This window comes from Anguilla rostrata, chromosome 1 (genome assembly GCF_018555375.3).
Source record: "Anguilla rostrata isolate EN2019 chromosome 1, ASM1855537v3, whole genome shotgun sequence".
Taxonomy (NCBI): Eukaryota; Metazoa; Chordata; class Actinopteri; order Anguilliformes; family Anguillidae; genus Anguilla; species Anguilla rostrata.
The window spans coordinates 59,465,562-59,489,762 of NC_057933.1; the positions used below are offsets into that span (position 1 = coordinate 59,465,562).

General features: G+C 37.4%; 1 protein-coding gene across 4 annotated transcripts in view; it reads right to left on the reverse strand.

Annotated features, from left to right (window-relative positions):
* LOC135260434 (CUB and sushi domain-containing protein 3-like) overlaps window positions 1–24,201 on the reverse strand; it is a 325,294-nt gene that overhangs the window by 197,025 nt on the left and 104,068 nt on the right. For all 4 annotated transcript variants that reach the window (XM_064345673.1, XM_064345666.1, XM_064345659.1 and 1 more), the window contains exons 4-5: window positions 20,587–20,781; window positions 6,862–7,069 (exon numbers count right to left, since the gene is read on the reverse strand). In XM_064345673.1, the coding sequence (XP_064201743.1) occupies window positions 6,862–7,069; window positions 20,587–20,781 (403 nt within the window). The remainder of the gene's footprint in view (window positions 1–6,861; window positions 7,070–20,586; window positions 20,782–24,201) is intronic.

Genomic DNA, 24,201 nt, shown 5'->3' on the forward strand with positions numbered 1-24,201 from the left:
GGCCTGAGAAAGGGCTGAACCCCTCATTTTACCAAAGGTATCCACTGTCCTGGCAGGCAGGTGAAGCCCAAAGATAGTAGTCTCTATAAATGCAGTAGTTCCAGCTATAATCACCTACAGCCTGTCAATAGCAATACAATCCCATCAGGCCAAAAAAGCAATGAGCAGTGTCATACTGTGCATTACAGCCTATTTTAAAGTCAGCATTTTTAACAAGCACAAAAATGGGTTCAGAAGAGGCTGTAGTCAAGCGTCTTTGTGTGTATTGATAAGAAAACTACATGAGCTCGGTACCATATTTCAGTGTGATAGATCCTTTCCAGATCAGGGAAACAGCAGACTTAGTCTAAGTCACTGTCAGCCAGGGAAGTCGTATAACATTTTATTCAAGACCAATTTGTCTAACTGAAGACCTCATTAGACCTGGGGATGGCATTTGGCAGAATCCAGAGACGTTCAAGTACAATATTTGATGCAAATTATCAGTATTTTAGAATGAATTGTCATGCAATTCACATCTCATAGTTTCAACCTTTGTTTTCTAAGGTAAAAAAATAAAATAAATGCATGTAATGGGCATATCAGTTGATTGCCCATCCTACTCACTTAGTATCATTATGAGTATCGGCTTTGGAAAACTCATATTGAGGAACCTCTAATTGGTAGTTTGTAGACGTACCTATAGCCACAGAAACAAGAGATTTTTTTTTTCATATTTTTACAGAAGACTTTTTAAATCAGACAGGAATGCCAATATTTGTCCATATTTAAAAAGATGTGTTAAAAAAGTGCTTCATCAAAAAAAAAAACCTAAATTTCCCATGTGGATTCCTTGCCAGCTGTTACGGAATGTGCAATCAGCTCTGATGTACTTTAGTGTTGTGCTGCTGACCTAACAGCAACTATCATGGCTGAAGTTGGAGAATTGAAAAGGTGGGCACAAACCAAGGACAGGAGAGAAGTTGAAGGTTATGCTTGAAAAATGTCACAAAAAAAGCAGACAAAGCAGAAACCAAGATCCAAGGTCCCAGGGCACAAGACAGGAAGTTCTGAGGAATCACAAATATAGCATCACAAGACTAGAAAATATTTATTAAACTTCGATTTAAAGGTCTGTTTTACATGTATTATTTATCTGGGTGCAATACAGGAGAAAGTAATAGTCTGACTTTTGGCAAAATCACTTTTTGGCTATCTTATGCAAAGTTAGATGATAATCTTCATACTGATTGCATCCCTGTGCGTCAAACACAAAATTATATTAGACAATATTTATGGGCTGAATGCTAACTGCAACCTCTATGAATGGCTGCAGTTGGAAGCAACACTAGCTTAGTTAGCCAAAAAGGGAATTTCACAAAAAGTCAAAACTATTCCTTTCATTGAAAATACATTTATAAGGAAAAAGAACAGTGCAGAGCATCCTTCTAATACTGACGGAACTGTAAACGACATAAACACAAATGAATGCTGTCAAAAAAAGCAATGTTTGGGTTAGATAATCAAGGACAGAAATGAAAGTCTGTCAGTCAAGCAGGTGTTTCCAAAAGAATGGTGTAAACAACTGAATGATGTGCTTCTCAAAATTAGTGTCACTCGTGGTAGAATGCTCAGTCCATAAACTGGCACAGATAAAAGCTTCAAAGCCTTCATGAAGAAGTCTGGCAGGCTATTTCTCCTCACCATGCCAGCTATGCAATCAGCAATTATGTGATTTTTAATAGTAAAGATTATGCATAAAGGTATATGCAACGATGTTCACATTGCAGTGAGTGCATCTCTAATGGTCTATACAGCGTGTATTTAAGCCCCTTATGGATCTCATTAATGGCACCTGTAAGCCTCCAATCAACAAATGACAAAGAACATATTGCTAATTTGTTCTAGTCAGGAAAAATAAAAATCTGTAAGTAGTTATTCCGTAGCTTTGCAAAAATCAGTCAGGAATGGAGAAAAAAAAAAACAACAAAGCAGGAATGAAAATGGTAGAAAGTTACAGGAATATACATGGAGTGAAATCTTATTTGCACAATTGCACATATTTTCAGCACAATTATTTAAAAAAAAACAAACAAAAAAAAACGCACACTTGGCTAAATTTGCTCAACCACTGAAGTGGACAAATAGCCTGTGACATAAAGGCACAGTATTCTTGATGCCTGTCCTTCTCAGGGGTCAGTGCTGACCACATGACTCATCACTACTGAACCATCTGGGGGACCCATCAACATTAAAATGTGATTTTGTCAAAATGAATAAGCTGGTGGCACAGATGAGCTCAGGAACTTGATGTACTCTCTTTTAATATGCAACTTTTTAATATTCAGTTTTTGTTTTGACTGCATTTGGATGACTCTCAAAAATACCTGAATCAAAAAACACTGAATTAAAATTAATCTGCAAATTATTTTTAGGGCGTGAGTCAAGGTTGGACAGACGGAGCATGCTGACGCTTCATGAATGGCCCTGTGCCTATGCTTTCTGCACATAACTTGAGTGAACGTTTTTTTTTTTCTCTAGTTCCAGAACGTCTTGTCAAGCAATCAAAGAAATAATGTAATACATTTTACAGAAGCTCTTATCCAGAGCAATCTACGCAGATCACATTCTTTACATACATTCTATTTGTAAAGCTGGGTATTTTCCTGAAACGATGCAGGATAATATAACTTTATATTTAACCTATAACCTTAGATTTACAATCCTATTTCCCTTACCATTACACTACACTGCATGCCCAATTCTTGCAAAGAAATATAAATAAATAAACAAATAACAGGAAGCTAGAAGTAACACCATGTGAATGGTGTGAGATTATCGATCATGATGAATCTGTACCTTAGGATGGCAGGTGTATTCCATCCACCAAGTTGATGGCTGGTGGGTAATATTTAACATACATATGTGCCACAGCAAAGCAAGCCCATCGCTGTAGTCTGGCATTGGCTATTCCCGCACTGACTTACTATTGGGGCTCTCACATGATAATGGAAAACAATGTGCCAATGTTTTTTCAATGGAAGGGTCAATTGTGCTTACCTGCATGGCGGTGGTGGGCTGCATGCACTATTTCTGCACTCAAAGCTCAAATAATATGACCTTTAACCTCATCCAGCCGCTGTTCCCTGGGCAAAAACCAATACATTTATAATGTGCAATTTGCTGCATTGTTCCTTGAAAAACAGAGGAGAAACTGATATTACGTGTCACTGAACTCCTGGAGCTCTACAAAAGGAGTCTCAAGGAATACAGACACAATGTAAAGAAATAATTTTTAAATTATCTAATGTCAGTGGTTTAATGGAGCAGGCTTGTTGTGACTTTAGCAGTAAATTGTACTGAATTAACAATCATTGATTTGTGCTAACTAGCATCTAGTCAGGTTCTATTAGTAAGCTGGCTAGTTGTACTGTAGGTAGTGAGAACAGGCAAATACTAAACTATATTCAACTGTGGGAAACAAATCCTGTTATAGTCCTCAAACATACCTAGTTAACAAAAAAAACAACAACATGTATTTCTTATTTAATGAAACCTTTTGATAAATAATTACAGCGAATTTATTACAAATTGTAGTAGATTGTTAAATTTAACTATGGACTATGAGTTAATATGATGGTTATGCTTGTGTGATTTGTTTTGCCATTTCTGCAACAGTCAGGTGAACTGAATTGACCCACGGTTATTAATATTCCCACAAAAGTTCCTCTTCCTTACTGCTGATGTCACTCTGTTATTTATTTATTTATTTGTTTGTTCATTCATTTCCATTTTCTTGTTCTCACATATAAACAACATTGCTCTACCCTGGATGGCAAGTGAAGAGCCTTTCCATTATAATGTGAAAGCTGCTTAACTCCACATTGGGCTTTTCCAGATGGCCTCCAATTCGAGCACTAATTAAGTCCAGCCCCTCAGCCCCCCCTCAGGTGTTGTGAACAAAAATATTGCCGGGTAATAAAGCTGCTGGCAATACAAAGGCATTAATACTGTTAGCTCTTAAAAGGGTTAATGTTTATAAGCTTATTTTTATTATATGCCACATTTTGGAAAAGACAGCATGTTGATAAATGTACCTGCCCCGGAAAGCAATTAAACTTGAACCCGTAGCACAGAGTATCTTTTAAATTGTGTGCATTTGTTTACTTTCCAAAACAGTAGTCATTATAGCTTCACAGCCCATTAGCTAACTTATATGCTAAGGACCTGTCATTTATTCAAAACTCTAACGCCTCAATAGAGCCACATTAAAATGGCAACATTTACATATTTTTATTGAGCTCAGCTTATTCCATGCAGTATCTACATACAATAGCAATAATACTTATCAAATTCAAATGCAGTGACTCAATTAGACAATCACACACCGTGTAATTTCCCAATAATGGAAGTTGAAATGAGAAACGGGTTCATGCGTTTCTCTTATGGGGAAAAATAGCCAGCATGAAAACACTAACGTGCTCAAAACAATCGCCCTATGACTTGATGGGATGACAGAACACTTCTCAATAATATGCATACTATTCAATTCAAATTACATTGATACATTCTAGCAGAAATATTTTGGTGGAAATGCTTATATTAGTAAATAATATAGTATCAAAGAAATCAACCGCATCAACATTCTGTTTTTTTTCTTTCTTTTTTAATGTGCAGAGTGACATTCCCATTCTTCTCTATTTATGAAATTAATGATGAAGCATACCATGTTAATGATGTGGATGTCTTACTAATTCATCTTATAATGCATTTTTCAATTACAAAAACTAACCACGGTTTAGCTATTACAATATTACACTAGTTAATTTTTTTACAGAAACAAAGTTATTGTAATGTTATTCATTTAAAAAGCAACCGTAAGTGTGGGGTTGTGAAATTGGTATATTAACCTAAATGATTTTTAATGTTGGTCATACCATTGTTTGTACACTGCTATACACAATGGTTAAATGGTACATTTTTACTCATAGTCCATATTATTTTAACAATGTGTATTTGACTGCTTAGATTCTCTTCTTTCTACATAATTCCTGAATTCCTATACCACAATATCAGTTACTGTATATGTGCGTTTATAGCCTTATTTCTGGGTTCTCTGTTTCTCTGGGTTCATAGGATGCCAAAGATAAAGACTAACCGATACAAAAATGATTTCCTTCCTTCAGCCATCAGTTTATTAATCAAATTGTAAAGACCCTGGTAGGCACTTAGCTATGTATATGAGGTATGGGCGTGTGTTTTTCTGTGTCTTTTATATTGTCAGTTGATTCTTTTATGTTTTTGTATTGTATTTGATCTTAATGCTGCACATCAATCACCCTCTGGGATTATAATAAAGTCTGAGTCTGAGTCTGAGTCATTCTCATTGAATTTATAACCTAGAATATTTCCAACCACCCTTAATACTTTGTAGATCATATGTGGGAAAATGTGCATTTCCCCATGGGGTATCAGCATATTCAATTATGTTCAATACAATGTCTGTTCAAGGTCAGCCTGTCAACAGAACCTAGAGCTGCCAGAAAACTGTTGGATGAAGCATAAACTAGTGCAAACTGCAGAACATATTTTATAGGTAATTGTCTTGCTTGATGAATTAAACATGGGGGAAAGGATGCATTAATTCCAAGATCTAGCTCCAAATGAATTTTGTTTAAAAAGACAAAATACCTTAATAAATTATAAATACCTCATTACCTTAAAGCCATCAGAAAGGTACCATGAAAGAGAGTGTTGTCCCTTGGTTGTCATCTACATTTTTTAGGTGTTTATATGATTATGAAAAATGAAAATCTATTAACAGACAAATATATTAACAAAAATGAAAATCTATTTTTTGTGAAAAACACAGTCAACCAGGCTGAATCTGATATAGCATCTCAGAACATTTAGTACTGTAAAAGCTTTTAATAGTGATATTAAGCAACTGTACTACATTTACTGATCATTTAATTGTTATTAAATCATGCTGACAAATGTTGTGCAAAAGTCACCCATGATAACTATTAATAAGTGATATAAATATGCCAGCCGTACTGCAGTACTAACTGTTTTTATTGACAGAACTCCAATGTGTTGTTGTTTGACCTACGCTGACGTAAACGCCTGCAATCCTCCAAAACTGGCCAATGTGAGAGGGAAACCACCTGGAGGTCACATGTTCCTAATGAGGGGATATATGCAAAAAGTTTTAAAGTTCTGAAAATATTTTTTTATTTATTTCTCATATCTGAAACTCTGTAGCGCCACCATGTGTTTTGTCTGGACCAGTGCTTTAGGAATAGAGTTAAGCTTCATTGCTTCATCTTCATGCATTGACACTGCCTTCAGGAAGCTCAGCACCATGGAGATATAGGAAGGGCTACTTGTGTGCCCAATGGCAGCTGGGCTGAGTAGCAGTAGTTCAGGGTTAACACACCACCCTGAAGGCAAGTCCAGAGTCGGTGGTAGCTGGGAATAGGTAGGGAAATGCAGAGGTAGCTGTGAGACATGGGTGAGTGACCATTTTTGCAGACAATTTTTGCAGCCTTGATTGGATTATCCCAGTTTCCTCCCTTCTAGAGGTTTTGATACAGCTCCTGGCAAAAGCAGCTCAGCAATAGTATTTTCTTCACATTCTGCATTTCTTTCATAATTGGAAGGGGCACAATGACACTGGGGGAATTAGAAGAGGCAGTGAGAGGCAGGAGCCACAGAAAAAGACAAGCGGTTATGTGTGTGAGAGGGGATTTTAAGTGTCTTCAAACGGTTCACACAAAATTCAGGTCATCTGGTGAAGTCAGTGTATGTAAGGGGGGGGTCATTAAATTTCTGAAAATATGTGATAATGAATATGATCTGCAAAATGGATTCCCAACTCACAATATTGTAGGAGGCTCAGAGCCCTCGACTTCCAGGTAGTCATACTTGTCCTCTGTCTGAAAGTCGGTGAAGATGATGGAGATGGTGTCACCTGGGTCAGCAAGGATGGTCCATGTGCAGTCTGCACTGTTGTGATATTCACCCGGGAAATTTGGGCTGGAAATGATTCCGCTTGTACCTCTCAGTGTCCCACCACAAGTGTCTTCAGCTGTCAAATCAAACACAGACAGACCAATTTTTAAACTCACAGTAGAGAAGATGACACTATTTTAATGTGTAGCAAATTACCTTATTGAGGGTGTCTGACATTGTTTGCATTTTGTTTATTTGCTCAAGAAAACACTGACTGAAGGGATTTAGTACTGTACAATATGAACTGCTGACTCCATGTCAGGCTGCCTAACTAATGGCTCTGTGCTTTTTAAAAGAAACAAACATCTGCATTTATTTCCAGGGCTAGGTTAAGAAAATATGATGTTTTTGTTCATGTTTCCATATGTACATCCACACACAGGGATATTTTAAATTCAGTATTTCATAGGAAATGTATCATATTGTCCATATGGAGGAGGAGGAAGATGAAGAGGAAGAGGAAGAAGAAGAGGAAGAATAGGAAGAAGAGGAAGAGGAAGAAGAAGAAGAAGAAATCTGTAGTCTTTTAAGAATTCTGGAATTATACCTTTGATCTCTGTATTCTGTGTAAATGGACTCCACCAACAGAAGGTTTTTCTGAATAAAAATTCACCAGCTGTATATCCCAGCAGAGTAAATCTCTTCCCCATGTTTTCACCAAGCTAAATTTAATTTTAACAACCTTGGATTTATATTCTCAAGCTCCACTCTCAGATGTGGATGCAAATACAGTAGGCCTGCTACATTTATACAGATAAAGAAATCCAGACAGGTCTGTGTACACAGTTTTTCTTGTATTCATATGCTATTTATGTATTTACCATACTTTCTATAAATACAGTACAGTGGATAGGCATCACCAATGCAGTAGTGATGTACACGCATACAGTACACATATTAATGAACCTATTCACATTCCCACATGCATACCTGCATAGCCACACATACACAAACACACGCGCACGTGTACACACGCACACAGACACACACACACACACACGTGTACACACACATAGACACACATACACACACGCATGCAGGCACACAAACACACGCAATAAATTTACAATTTAGTTCACATTCCTAATCCCATTTTGGATTCCCTGTTAACTATTTACATCAACTACTGGAAAAAAGCAAGATTGTTGTAGCATTAAAAGTTTATTGCCTCTTATTTAAAATGTGTCTTTTATATTCTTGGAATCACATACCCCATCATTATTCATTCTAAACAGCAAATAATATAACCATTTGAGTTATATATTCATGTTTATTTATCTTTCTCAACAAGAAAATTAAAAAGATATCAGCTGATTCATTTTCCCGTAAAATAAAAATGGGTTAGATGAAGAGACAATCTTTTAAATAGTTATTTTTGTTTTGTTTTACTGACTGAAGGAATATACAGTCTGATCCAGTATTGGAACATAAAGATGATCCAAAAAGGCTGTATACAATAACCGACACAGCTCATTAGCAATAATAAACACTTTTTGGTTACCTTTATCAAGGGTGCAAACAAGTCTAGTGTTGAATTGTGTTATGAAACTTTCCCCTCCGTGTGTAATTTCAGCATAATTTCCAAACGCTTGAAAGCTCTATTTTCTAAGTCTAAAATGCATGTTTCATTTAAGACAGTTAAGTTCAAAAAGAAAAATCGGACACTCATTGAGGAGTCACAAAGGTGCCCATAGAAGACTCCACATCTGACTCTGCCTCTAACAACACCCCTGACTCACACAGATCTTCCAGTGATCCTGTGCCCAGAAGCCAATATCCCATGTTTCTCACACCTCTTTAGATGGACGTGCCAAGTTCAGAAGCACCGGGATGTGTGCGCACTGTGGGCAGAGAGCCTGTCGAAGCTGTAGGGCCAGGTGCACAGAGCCCGTGGGGTGAAGGCCACTGCCACACTGACCCCCCGTCAACCACCGGATTCCCCATCAACCACTCAATAATGGCATCAGATGATAAACACGGCAAGGGGGAAATTGTGTATCACTGTGACACACACGAAAGAAAGATACTAAGGATAATAATGAAATATTTTGAAAACATAATGTGACTGAAGGAATAAAGTAGACTGGTGCTCAGTAAGGGCTGAACCAATCTCAGAAAGTAGCTCAGTTTGGGAAGAACATACACACTTGATGCATATGTGCTCTGAAATGCTCAAATATTATATTTATGTTTCTGTCACAAGCCAGTCCTTCATGTGTTTTAATGTTATTTTTTGTTATTGAAGCTGAAATTTACATAATATCAAGAAACAATAGATGCTGATAATAAATGCATGCACAAATTAATATCTATCAACCAAACGGAGAGACCGCATAACAGTGAAGTGACTTGTTTAGATGCCAGGTTCCTGGGGTCACACGCTGACTGTGTTCAGAGAACCGCCAAGAGTCCTGATCTCTCCCACACTCTGGCCTTCCCAATCTGTACTTGTCTGGACACGACTGTGTGGGCGTCTGTGTAAGTGCCCATTTCTTTTTTTTCCATTTTCTTTTTTTGGAAAATGCATGCAGCCTACAAAAATTACTTCAAAAACTGATCTCTGATAAATGAGTCTAATCTAAGAAATGCTGTCACGAATTTGACAAAAATGACAAATGTTATCTACATGAAAAAATGCTTAGAGGTTGTTGCCATAACAGATGTCTTATCTGTCATTTAATGAGTGCTAGGAAATAGAAGCATTCTTCTCCTCACAAATGAATGTTGACTTTTTCAGAACCAGATCATTGCTCTGACTGCAGTAAGAAGTAAAATCATTTATCACCATGGCTACGGACACCCGAGTGTTCAATGGACTTTACTTGGACTGATCCTGGCTTGGACTCCAAATTGCCTCCAGCTCACACTAACCACACCATGCAAATGTCTCTGCGCTCAGGTTATTCGTTATATCATTATAACCCCATTCAGAGGGGGTTTTAATGTATCTACTATGTTTGAATTAATTCAGCTATTTCAATCATAGAGCAGCATGAGTGTAAACATATGCATATGAAAGAGAATTTTATCCTCAAGTGAAGAAATCTAACATGCAAATGGTATTGCAGCAGCAAACCTTTGTATCAACATGAAAGTGTACAGTAGCTTAATTAGCTTTCTTAAACATCATTCCTACTGATTTTAAAGCAGTCAACCTATGTCACCTGTTCTGTAGTATCAATGTATTTTTTTTTTCCAATTCACTCATGCTATATCTGGTATAATGCTCATACTGTATGATGAATGATGTGATGAATTCCTTGGCATTACTGTGCATCTGAACCATTAAATGTGGTCGGCAAAATGGAACCATATATCCATTTACAGAAAAATCTAAGCATATTTTCTTTTCTACAGTATGCAGTATGCTATATAGTATGCAGATGGGAAAGGAAATATAGTCATAGTGGTACTTTAAAGTTCATTAATATATGCTTTTAATTGAAGATTAAGATTCTATATGAACTGACATTAGAGGCGTTTTAATATATACAGGCTGTGATTCAGTGCTTAAGAATTCATGCTGACACAAGCTGATATTCTTGGGCTGTAATTTTCCTGCAAAATAGCAGAGGGATGGACAATGCAGGGGATTCATTTTTATAGAAACAGGGCCTCACCTTTTCATGATTTTATGCATCACATTTCATGCAACATATGTTCGATTACAGGTTGAAATATATATTGTTTGACATTCTTTGCATTTTTGAACATTATTATTATTATTATTATTATTATTACCTGCACATTCCTGAAGTGAAAATGTATCATGCATGTGATATATATCAGGTAATCACATAATGACATGCCATAAGTGATTGATTGATTTTTTTATTTTTTTTTGTTGTCTTTCATTCCCAAAGGTTTTAACCCTGCAGGCTGCAGATGGAATCTTAGATTGACTGAAAGCACAGAAATACAATTGTGTGGATGTCCCTGAGGTGAGCACTGGTGAAGGAACCAAACCAATATGTGCCATATGAGAGAGAGTGAGAGAGTGAGAGAGAGAGAGAGAGTTGTCATGTTGAGTGTCCCTTGGGGCTAAGGGATAGAGACAGTGAGGATGACAACCATGCTCTGATATCTGGAGACTGCAGGGGCTGTCAAGTGCTTTCGGGCCATGCAATAGCTCTCCAAACACCACTGTATCGCTCTGACATGAGCTCAGAAGACAACACACAACGTTGCACCCCTGTGATATAAACAAAGTGCTGGTGCAGATTAGCTGTACTGTTGGGCCAACAGTAGTCACATGCATGAATGAAAGATCAAATGACAGTCCTCTCAAATTAAAAGATATTTAACAGACATGTACAGACAATCTCTATCGCTATTGCCAAGACTGGCTAAATCGATTTCCTCTACAGTTAGGTATGTCACAGGGTCACCCTTTCATCCTTTCAGCTGTTTTCTGCTTCTCTGAACATCACCCCTTTTCATTCATCTTTCCCTTTCTTTTGTCCACAATGTCCAAAAGGGGTTCAAACATCCCTGCACAGCCAAAAACAACCTTGGCCCTGAACTCCCAAGTTCAGGCTCAAGTTCAAAGCATGTTGTTGATTTTCATCAACAAAACCTTATCCTTAAAAATGCTATACTGCACAAAAATATATTCAGATATGTGGGCTTATTAGCTTCATATAAATGCTCATGAGAAATAACTGAATTGTAAGATTGAGTTCAACAGTTGAGCACATGATACAATGATCAGTTGTATGAAGATTAACAATACATATTTCACTAGAGAGTACAGGCAATGGGCCTCATTCACTAAACATGTGTAAGATCAGATTTTATTAACGCCAAGTGCGTTTACGAACATTTCCACGAACATAATTTTTTTTCTTATTCTTTGGTACATTCAAAATTTAGGCGTGTTTATCTTGACATTGTTACTTGAGAGATGGTGACTGAAGATGGTTGGCTATTTGGCACAAAATTAAACAACATGAAATATTAAAACTGTGTTCTGAAGGTTTTCACTAATGAGACCTGTTAACATTTAAAGGTGACAGTGCCTATCCATTGCATCCATGGATCCTGTCCAAGACCCGCCTTCACCAGAGATGGAGCGGTACATCAATGTTGCTCTCCTGCCATGCAAGAAGCATCTTAAATACCGACAGTGGATTTAAATGAACTTGCTAGTAAATACCCCGCTAAATTTAAGACATGCAGCAACACAGAATTTTGTGGCAGTGACAGTAATTTGCAGCATGCTTAGTAAATATGGCCCCAACATAAAAACATAAACATAAAAAATTTAAATAAACCGGTATAGGTTACTATGTTACACACTTCAACATAGAGAGCATCTAAGATAGGCAGAGACCTATGCTTATCTAGTTTTGGCTGAAATGATTTGAGTCATAGTGTCTTTGGATACGCCTATGTCTCTCTGCAGCTCTCTGATGCACATACATTGCATCAATGCAGTAACCCCAAATATGAAATGCTGGTTATACACAATGATCATTTCCTTTTGAGTTGTATTTACATGTCATTTGTCACAATCTCTTCCCACTTTGGGTTCAGTGGTGACACCATAGCACACATAGTGGCTTCACATTTCCCTGTGGTCACTGCATCTGTCCCAGGTGCCCCCCCCCCCCCCACCCACCAAAAAAGATACATTGTTGGATTTGGGAGGGGAGGGGTCCAGGGCTATTCATGCAGACGTTGCTAGCCCTACAGGGAATTCCCTCACCATTCAAGGCGGTGATAGCACATGTAACAGGGAAATGCCTTGTTAGTATTTCAATGGCTGCCTGGAATTATCTGGACTCAGCACAAGTAGGCTCATTTTACAGACCTTCCCATTTCTTATGGTTATTGTATACAGCATATCCCCGTCTCGATATCTATACCCATGCATCGTTACGCATATCTTTCATATCTTTCCACAAGTGCATCAGTGAAACATAATTGAAGCTGTAAATGTGCTTTGTGTATTGCGTTCCTAATATAGTCCTGTGAATTCAAAAACTGCTACACATTTTAACAAAAAATAATAAAAGACAGATATTAAATCAATACTTAAGGTTTATAGCTAAGATGAACCTATAAAAATCATCCCAGTTTAGCTCCCTACCTTCATGACATCATTTATCGAAGGAGGCTTTTTTCAGTTGCCATAAAGGAGTCTGCATTTCCCAGACAAGTTTTTCAGACATAACCGAATATGCCAGTCTGATGTGGTCTTGATGTAATGATATTAAAAGGAAAGAAAGCAGCCAATCTGAATGGCCATAATGAAAATACACTGCCACCGCTCTCACAGGTACATTTTTTCCCCTTAAACCAAACTTTTACAACTACACTGCAGGCGCACTACAGTCTCCAGTCACAAACATACCACAATTGAGTGTAAAACACCTTAATTTGCTAGTACCATGGGTTACCACTATAGTTTGACAGTTGGGCCAGGAATGTGAGAGCAGAGTTCAGTGGACACTGATTTCACTGATATAGAAGTTTGCTGTCAAAAGTAAATGTGCACATGGTATCAGTATTATAGCTAATAAAAATGTATTTCATATGTTCAGCTCTAAATGCAGAGAATGGTACATTTAGAATTTATGTAATTTGGTTTTTGTTTACAAACTCATTGGAGCAATACACTTTGATATTGTCAGCTCTTTGGCTAACTGTTTGCCATATCCAGGGGTTTGGCTGTACTTATGGTAAAGAACCCATCCCATGCAGCTAAAGGGTATACAAATAAAACTGGATCAGTTGATGACAGCCATTTGTAAAACTGCTGAAGGCACATTCTTTCTCATTCTCAGTATCATCATCAGTCTTTATGTATCCTGCATACTTGCTTGCAGGGAACATTTCTCTTACTTTGAGTACCGCACATAATGGGATCATTTGGAGAATAGTCTATCCTAAATGCCAATGCACACACAAGCAAACTGCCTTTAAGCAGCACAGCAAAATGACTTAAGGAATAAAAGCTGAGGTTACCATGGGTAACAATCTATATTTAATTTAGAAAAAGGAAGAAAGTCGCACACTCTATGCTCATATTGAACACTATTTCTTTGGAGAAGAAACATTTGAACTATAATCTCTTTCACAAGGGTGATGTTTGCAACTACTTTAATCTCTCACTGAATTTGTGAAAACTCAATGAAAAATACAATTAACAATGGTGCAAATATTTATTGGAGACCTGTGCCTGTGTTAAAGATCGGCATCCTGCCTGCCATGTACGGACACAAGAGCCATCCACACCATGCCCATGCCGAGAAAGACATGTGCAAAGTTCAGTTCTGCTTTGCTTGGAGATCCAATACATAGCCTAGCTACCCCAGTCCCTGTTAAAAAACATTTAGCATGTTTTGGAAATCCAAGTTAACTGGCCTATTTTTAAAGTTTAAAAAATTTCCAATCTCATCCAAATTTTTGTCCAATTCGCAAACTATGACAAGCGTGCTCACATATGCCCCCTGCTGCCGATTCAGAGAGTGATGACAACTTCTCCTCCGAAACATGCAGTGCCAGATGCTTCTTTTCACACTACAGCCACAAGCTGCGCACATGCAGAGCCGGGGCGGAGGAGACCCAATCATATGCATGTTCAGAGAGCAAGCCACGGGCGACCAGACGGTCAACAGGGGTAGCTTGAGCAATGAGCACTGCTATCCCAGCTGATTAAATCCCTCCTACATATTCCTTGGATAATGTGGAGCCAATTCTGAGTTGCCCATGCAGGGCTGCCAGCCACTGTTGGCACTGGTACAGGTCAAATTCAATCCAAGATTGCGGTTTCCACTCATGCACCACAAGTGACCCTTCTATTGGGTGAGCTATCCACCAGCCCCAAGTTAGCTAGCCTATGTGTCTTTAAATCGTCTCTGTATTGACCAATAAACTGAATATAATACATTAATGCAAATCAATGTCCATTTTAACCAGAAATAACCACTATCCCTTAATACTGCAAGCAGCCAGCTATCCTAAAGCTCATTGCTGCATTGACTGTGTGTGCTTGTGTGTGTGTTTGTATGTGTATATTTTTAACCCTTTGAAGAGTAGATTTTTTTATTTTTGTTTTCTTCTAAATCCTAAATCAATGTTCTAGAACCTCATTGATTTCAGTTACCAGAAGTGATTGTTACATCAGCATTAGAATGTCCAGTAAAGAACATTCTAATCACTTATTTGTAATATTGTACCTTAAAGGGTTGAAATATGCATAAGGAAAAAGTATGAATTGTTCAAATCAAAGATTCTTAATGTCGAAGTTCCCTTTAAGTCAACCAGTCTTTAAGTCTACTCCGTTATGCTGTTGCTAAAATGGGAAAGAGCATTATGAAAATAGATTATGATTATGAATAGGTTTTTGCCTTTACTGTTCTATGGCAATCACATTCCACATTTAACATGTGCAAAAAGAACCCCACTTGAGTTCTTTCAAAAATCATTGAATAATAATGTGAAAAAATTACATCACCAATAAGAACACACATAAAATGTATCTAATCCAAAACGATTTCATATTCTACACATTTAAATTATGGATTTTCAAGACCTAACTATTTTAATAAAAGATTATTCTGTGGTTCTGTGGTTGCTGGTATTATCTAAATAGCATTTGTCTTGGCTGCTGGGTCTCACATTTTGTTAAAGCACTTATCCAGTATGTTCGATGGGGGCCCATGGTCTGGCATCAAATCTGAACTGCACCAGTGCCAATGGTGGAATTTCAGATTGAGAGAAATTAGCGGTTGCTTTGATGTGCTCCCAAAAGTTACAATGCAGAGTTGTACAACTAGAACAAACATGGCACTGGAATTGATTAATAAGTTCTCACAATAGCACTGCAAATATTTTCCAGGGTAAAAATTATTTATTTTATTTTTTATTTTTAGTGGGGGCGTGGGTTGTAAATATTTGCTGGATCTTTATTTGTCTTTTATTCGGCACAGCAGTACACAGCTGAATAAAATGGCCGAATATTAATACTGAGTGGTAATTTTCTGGAAGGGAGAAGTCTGTTAGGTTAGGTGCTGTTGGGTGAATTTTGTACAGGTGTCTTATTTATAGTGAGAGCCATCCAATCAAGTCACTTTCCATCAGGAGTATGCTTCCAACAAGAGCCAATTGAGATCTGATCACAAGAGATTTAAAACAAGTCTTCGCTGCTCCCTCCTGGTTCATTTTGCAGAAAAATAAAGTATAGAGCATAATAGTATTGCTCACAGTAACAGAAAACAAACATTTAATCCAGCAAAAACTTGTGCACCACTTCCTAATTACATTGAATCTTGAGACATAATGGCAATGACCCCAATTAGCAAAAGAGACCTGTCATCTTAAAAGCATATTTTCATAAAATTATTTTTTTTTTATCTTCCCTTATCAGAAGTTAACTTAAGCGAAAAATGCAACACCACAGAATTAACTGATGCCATGTGGAAGCACTTAAACTCTGTCACATTGCCATCTTCTGTGTCTCTGCCAGTCTATACAGACTAATCACTCAACAAAACCAAACATTCTGAATCACTGAACAAACTTACAAGATTGGCCAGCCATGTGATGTTGGATTGCAAAGCAAAGGCCACATGGCAACATAAATGTGTACATAAACATATATAAACAAACAAAACATTTAGAGAGAACAGTGCAGCGCACAAATTCAAACAGACAAAGAAAAACTAACTGATCTTGGTCACATACTATATTGCCTTTCAAATGTACGGGAACAGGAGAGTGAGATTTGATTTTTTTTGTTTTATTTGCTATATACTTAGGCCATTTGGATTTGAGATCAAACAATGAACATGTGACAAATGTAAAGAAAATCAGCTTTTGTTTCATGGTATTTGCATGTGCATATGTTTTACCATTCTCCTTGACAGAATCTTGGAACCTTTCTGAATGATCATATTGAAGTGAATCATTGCAGATTGCATATCTACTGTCACTACAAATAGCTCAGAATGTTCTGCATAAAGGCTTTGACACAGAACAGAGCTACCTTGCACTTATGAGAGGGCCTGCCTAATTCCATCAGAAGGACAAGGACCACCCTGAACTATATGAATGCTTTCATACTCATAAACCTGCAGATAGCACAGAACCCCACGTACAGGTGTCTGTCAACTCCTGTTACTAATCCTAGTCTTCACCCCCTACAGAATGCTTCAAGCTGACACAAACCTCATGAAAATTCTGTGATTCTAAGTTATTCATCTGAGTGACATGGTGGACTTTGTTAGGACTTTATTCTTTCACAATCCAGCAGAGTGATTGAGGTTTTTTCTTTTTTTTTCTTTTTAGAAATACATTTATAATGGCAGAATCCTATATATAAAAGTTACCTGAGGTGGATCATAATTTCAAAACCAATGACACCCAGGTACCCACATATTAATTTTGCCTTCAAAGCATACAATTAATTTAAATTAGAGGGTAATGATATGGTAATGAAATTATTACTGATAACTGGTTATGAGAAAGACTTTTAGATGTTTTAGTGGATTAAAATATATGACTATAATCTTTATTTTTTCATTGATGCCATTTCATCAGCTTTTTTCTTGAACGCAAAGTTAAGATACATTTTATGTAGTGTGAGGCTAAAATCTTATATATATATATTAAATAATAAAAATAAACAAACATTAACATTCTTCATTTCAACAAGGGTTCCCTCTGTTCCTCCCTGGACTTGATACTTCACCATGGCAACAAGGTTTCTCTGTCTTCTTTACTGGATATGTAATACATATACACAACCAGCTCCACACCACAATTACCCAGATGGCTTGTTACTTCCTTAGCTATAGAACACCCATGCAATTTTTTTTAGCTAAATCTGTCTTGTGTCAAAGTTCTTTTAGAAAAGAACCATAATATATTAAATTGAGTGCTATAGCAACAGCAGCACATATTAAACTGGCCTCATACAAATGATGCTGAAATATAAGTCTTCATTAAGAGTCATAATTTATGTGTGGCGACAAGAATGTTCACTATGCACCACTGCTGACCACCACACAGTAAATTACACACCATACGGGCCTCATGTTACTGCCTGGTAGTCACATGCATGAATTACACATCGGTTGTATTTGAAGCTAACAGAAAGAAAACTAGATTTAGATTTCTGTCAAACATGTCCACAATGAATTTAAGAAAATTATGAGCTGAAAAAGGGAATCTTACAAGAATATGATACAAACTGAGTGCTGTTCAAATAAGAGTATCTCCAAATTGTGACAGAGACCTTAGTTTTGCAAATAAATCTCTCAATCCACAATGAGTACTACTCTGACATTTGGTATACCAACCATAAAATCTGGTTTCAGTGATCCATCTTACCATAACAATAAGGCAGAAAATGTAAGATTTTTTTGGAAACAGAAATGTGAATACTGTGATGTATCTGTAAATTGAAAAACAAACAAAACAGGTATGCCAACTGGTAAGCTCTTGCACAGCAAAGTGTTCAGTGTTAAATGAACTCTTACAGAGTACAATACAGTCTATGTACAGACTCATATGTACTCTGTTAGCGTTGCATTAACACTGGACATGTCACATATCCCATCTATGATTTGGCTGAAATGCAATTTATTAAGCAATATAATAAGATTAATTATTATTAAACAACATTCAATTATGTTTCTAATTAACTAACATAATTATTCATATTTTAAATGCATGAATGGAACTGATTTCTCAAGTGACTTCTCCATATGCATGAAGATACACTTGATAGCAATTAAAAGCACCTATGTAGCAAATTCCATAATGCTAGGCTTACATTTTTATTGTTTAAATGTGCTGTGATATTCCACTGAGAACAGAAACAGATAACCCTCATAATTCCTAAAAAAATATCCAGCCAGAAGATAGATGCATACTGGAAAATGTATGCTGATTTTGTTTATTATATATATAGCTACCTAACCTAATTATTAATATTGTTGTGCCATAGGATGTCAACAACTCCAAACCAAATCCAGATTAAAACATATTGTTGGACCCCATACAAGCAGGATCATATTCCTTTCAACATATCTAACAAGATTTAAATGGTTAACAATTGTATGTTATGGTAACTTATGAATATTTGTAGGAAAATTGGAAATTGTAGGAAAGAAAACTCATTTATACTGCTACATTTATTCTACTGCATTGTAGGCCCACTGTCCTGTCTAAGCATTGCAATCACAATTTGATGTTCAAAAAGTGATGTATTTTATTCTCAAATAAATGTACTACCACTAGGCCCTCATTTCAGTTATTCTATTTAATTTTTAGCATTCACCCTGTGTAAGAGCCCTCTTGTTATCTCTTTGTTTCCACCCTTCTTTTTTTGGTTATATTTCTGCAAATGTGATATATAGTGCAGTTCCTTAACAATTATGATGCACCCGCCGCCCATGTACAGAGAATTATCACGCTCCCACCCCAAGTACACAAAACATTTGATGCTCATTTACTGGCATTTATTTAAGGCACACTGCATAAACACAGTCAGTGCTCTTTATGTTATGTGGATGAGTCAGTCTAATCATCTCTCTCTAATATGAGACCATCCAGATTATATAGAAATGGATCTATGCACTGTCTGCTCTGAACTGATGCCCAAGAACACGCAGGCTTGTGATTCTTTTGGTCAATGCTTCACAGATCCAGAAAAAATTCACTGATCTTTTCAGTGGGTGGATTTGCTGATGTACTATAGCAGGCACAGTGAATGGATTGAGCTATTGAGAATATTCAAAGATCAGTGAATCTACATTGAAACTGTGGCATGGACCAAAAAATAATAGATATAATAGAATAATAATAAGAAATAATAGATAGCTCACAACTCTCTCCACCCTCCCCTGTTGACAAATATGACTTAAGCACATTTTGACCATAGTGAGGTAGAAAACACCCTCCCCTCTCCCTTTAACACAGATCAAAATTACTGTGATATATATTAGTTACTTTGATCACTTTTAACCCTCCTGTTCTGTTCATTTTTTAGGTACAGCAAAAATGTTCCTGGGTCAATCCCCATACAGGGGGGGTTTGCAAATACATGAAATGAACCATTTTCATTTAAAATGTTGATTACACTAATTAAGGCCAGTAGAAGAAGTTTCATACTGAAAAAATAATTTTAAGTATTTTTCCTAGATTTTCAAACTTTAAAAAGGGTCAATTTGACCCGCAACATAACAGGAGGGTTAATCAGATGAAACTGAAATTTTCTTCTGTGGCCCTTTGAACATACTGTTTTTGCATTGTCAAGCAAAACTGGCTGATAGTTCTATTTGGACTGTTAGGCAAAAACCTCATGCAAAATTGTCTGGGTGTAAGGTGCAGAGTGCAGAGTGAAAACTGGCATAATCCATCATGCTCACATGCAAATAAACATACACAAAGACACACAGACACACACACAGACATAGAGACACACACAGACAGACAGAGACACACACATACACAGACACACGCATACACACACACACGCATTTCCCTCAGGAAAAGCTCCATATGAAGTAATCTGCTGTGATCAGGTTGTAGATGATGCTAAATAAGTCAAATTTGACTGATGGAGCTCATATCGAGTCTCACCTCTGCAGATGGGGATGGGGAAGTCCCACACAGCAGCATTGCCTGCGTTGGTGACACAAGTCAGCTGTGGGTGCCCGTCCAGGACATAACCCGTCACACAGCTGTATCGGATCTTGTCTCCCACCTGGAAACTCGTCCCATAGAGGATACCTTTAGGTGGAACACCTGGATTTCCACAAGAGCTGCTCTGCAACTCTGGAGCAGGAAAGACAAGACAGACAGTCAGAACAGACTTGACTGAATTCTTGAACTGAATCACAGATATCATTTACTTTCCCTGCAGGTAGGACCTTGATTTAGCACTAGAAAATGGCATGTTCACATCGAGGCTAGCACATTGCTTACATATAAAGTTTATAATAATAATAATATTTTTGTTGTTGTTATTATGTCATGATTCAACTGTACTGCTGTCAATGTTCTACCTGATGAGAGAGAGGAGAGAAGGTTCTGAGTAAAGTTGTGTAAGTATGCGTTTGTGGTGAGGAAAAAGATTCATGATATTTTTCCATCCATTTGGAAAATTCCTCAAACTGGTTTTAAAAATATTTGTCACTAGCACCTCCAGCAAAAAATAAATAAACAAATCATTCATTCTAGGACTGTAAAATAGATAAATCTAGCAAGAGAAGTTGCAAGTTGACAATACTGGTCATGCATTGGTACTGTGAAGAAGCACTGGAAGTCATGTGGCATGTAAGCAACCATGACTGCCCTTATCCTTGTGTTTACAGGGGGGCATCACAAAAAAAATAAAAAATGCCATTCTGAGGTCCTCTAATCTTTAAAAAAAAATGAGATCAGATAGAGATGCTCAATGGAAATTGGAGTTCTGAACATATTCATCCACAATGCATTGCAGCTTTGCCAAGTGACAGGATGAAACATATGCAAATGTCTGCAGGTACAAGCTTGCCATCTTTCTGATGTTCACTTTCCTTAATTACCACACTGCTAAGCTTGTAAAATAGCCTGAATTAAAACACAGTAATTAAAGTGCTATCCTGCATGCTTCTCCTTTAATGATACTAGAATTATCACTCCTTTATGGATCTATGGAAGTGGGTGTGTAATTTGATGTGTGAATATTGCTTCCCAGAGGGTTTTTTTATTTTTTTTAAATGGGTGTGCATGATTTCTTTACATTAGTAAACTAGGTTGAAGTGTCAGGTATTCTGAGCTGTGTGCATTCACCAGACTGCAACGCATGTGTGAAGAGAAGCACGTCCCTCAAAAAGAGACTGAAACTGTATTTGGATAATTTATCAAGTATAGACAAACGTTCTGTTCAGAACAGCCTTTTAACATTTAACAATTTAAAATATGAATAAAACATAAGTAACATATTCTTTTACAATATATACGAATATTAATATCTGCAAATATTCTGATCTGTGATCACCATAAAATGAGGTAGGCCATACGTGCTGCAAACTGGGGGGGGGGGTCTATGGAAGTCTCACAGTAATGGCAAGCACGCTGAAATTCACTTAGCTCTGTTAGACCGAAAGCTTCTTGATGTAATGGGATTAATGTTTTTGAACCTCGGCAGACCATGAGTTGCGCACTCTGCACCTGACTGGTCTACCTCTTTCTGTTAGTACGGGAGAAATAAGAGAGCACGACATGCTGAAAAACAGCATTCTCCTTCGGTTCCTCCAGGCAAGGCAGCAAACTGCACAAAGATCTGGTCTGATCTGATGCGCTCCAATTCGTTACGGGCAGAATTGCACAAAGACAGGAGCTGGATTTTGCTGTCAGATAGGAGCTGGATTGTACCCTCTCTGCCACCTGCTTATCTGTGAAATGCCACCTTCACACACTATTCATCTCTCTACCTGCCAAGGACTTTTTCATCACACCCTGTATTATTTTGGTGACATAATATTTGTTACTTCTCCTTGTATAACTTTAATCAATGTGTACAACATAAATGTACTTTCATGCTTAATACAATTAACATCCCATCTAAATTTTAATATAAATATTTGTTGTCATTATTTAAACAATAGGTCCTTAGAGTATTAAACTGACATAAGGAGACCAGAAAATCCTTTTGAGATTTCCAGAATAAATGCAAATGACATCTTTCGTAATTGGGGACATGATCACAGCCATATGCCTGCCCCATTGCTGAAATGTCCTCCTTCGATTTCACCCCTCAGCTCTCATGGGTGCTTGTCCGCCTTTTCACTCTGTAATCCACCAGTAAGGCTGCTTCAGGTACTATTCTGAAGGATGGTATGGCTGAAGCAACGGATGCAGACGGAACACAGGTCCCCGCTCAGTCACGACAACACCATTATGTGTCATTCCGCTGGACTACTGGGTGCATACCTGGACAGAAAGGCACATTGCTGGACTCACAAAATGTTTGCAATGAGACTGGGAACTCAGGAAGCCCTGGGACATTATGTTTCTGAGGGATCCTGCCTGAACTTCTATCCCAGCATGCACCGAGAGCCCCCATAGAGCATATAGCTCACCATAGAGTATAAAACATAAAATACAGCCATTATTATTTATTAGATTTTTTTTTCTCCATCTATCGCAACACATATTTAGTATAAGAGATTGCAATACAAGACAATAATGATTTAAGAGAACTTGAAATTACTAAACCTTTTTTATTGTTGTAGCCCTAAGAACCCAGTGAAATTTCAGCTGTTTGAAATGGGTTCAGATTACAGTGCCCTGGACATGGGTGACTATAAAGAGCTAGTACTTCCCACATTGGCTGATCCCACCCTCCAGACTTTGATGCAGTCATGTTGGCAGCTGCCTCATGTCTGAAGCCCACCTTAGGTAGGATTAGCATCTACATTTCTTCAAAAACCATTTTACTGGAATCTGCTATCCACAGTTACATGCCCCATGCTACTTTCACCATTTACAGCATTAACCTGATCAATAATTTCATCAATAACATCAATAATTTGTGACCCAGACTGATTTTTAGGAATGGTGTTTTTTTTTGTTTTTTTTTACAGATGTATAAAGAATACATGCTTTACTTGTGCAAGCAACATAGCTTTTTTTCAGTGAGAACATTATGTTCAGATGTAAATAAGCATTGCTCCCTTAAGCTTGGCTATTCCATTATTTTACACACTCAATTGATAAATATATGCCTAGTCTAATGGTTGTGCTGGTGAAGCACATAAGACCAAACAGAATTTCATTAAAAACCACATATCACTCTTGTCATGTTTTGAGCTAAGCATGTTAGTGAGAGGCCCAGGGGGCCGTCTCTTTAACCCGTGACAGAATCATTGATCTTCTACAGATCAGTGAACTTTGTGTTTGGTTACGGATCTATAAGCCACGCCTGGGCATAAAGCTCCAGCTATGTCTTTGAAGAGAGCGTTTCAGCAGTCAGACTACTTAGAGGGCCAAACAATGGGAGCCAGAGAACGAGAAAGATGGCACTAAATGAACCCATCACCTCAGTCTGGTTATTATAGAGACGACATGCTGCATTTCAAGGAATAAAACATGACTGATGCTTGCTATATACCTCTGCCAATCTCCACGAATGAAAGCAGAGACAAAACACATTAAATTATGATTGATTGCTATAAAAGTAAATGCAGGAAATGAGACCAAATATGGAAA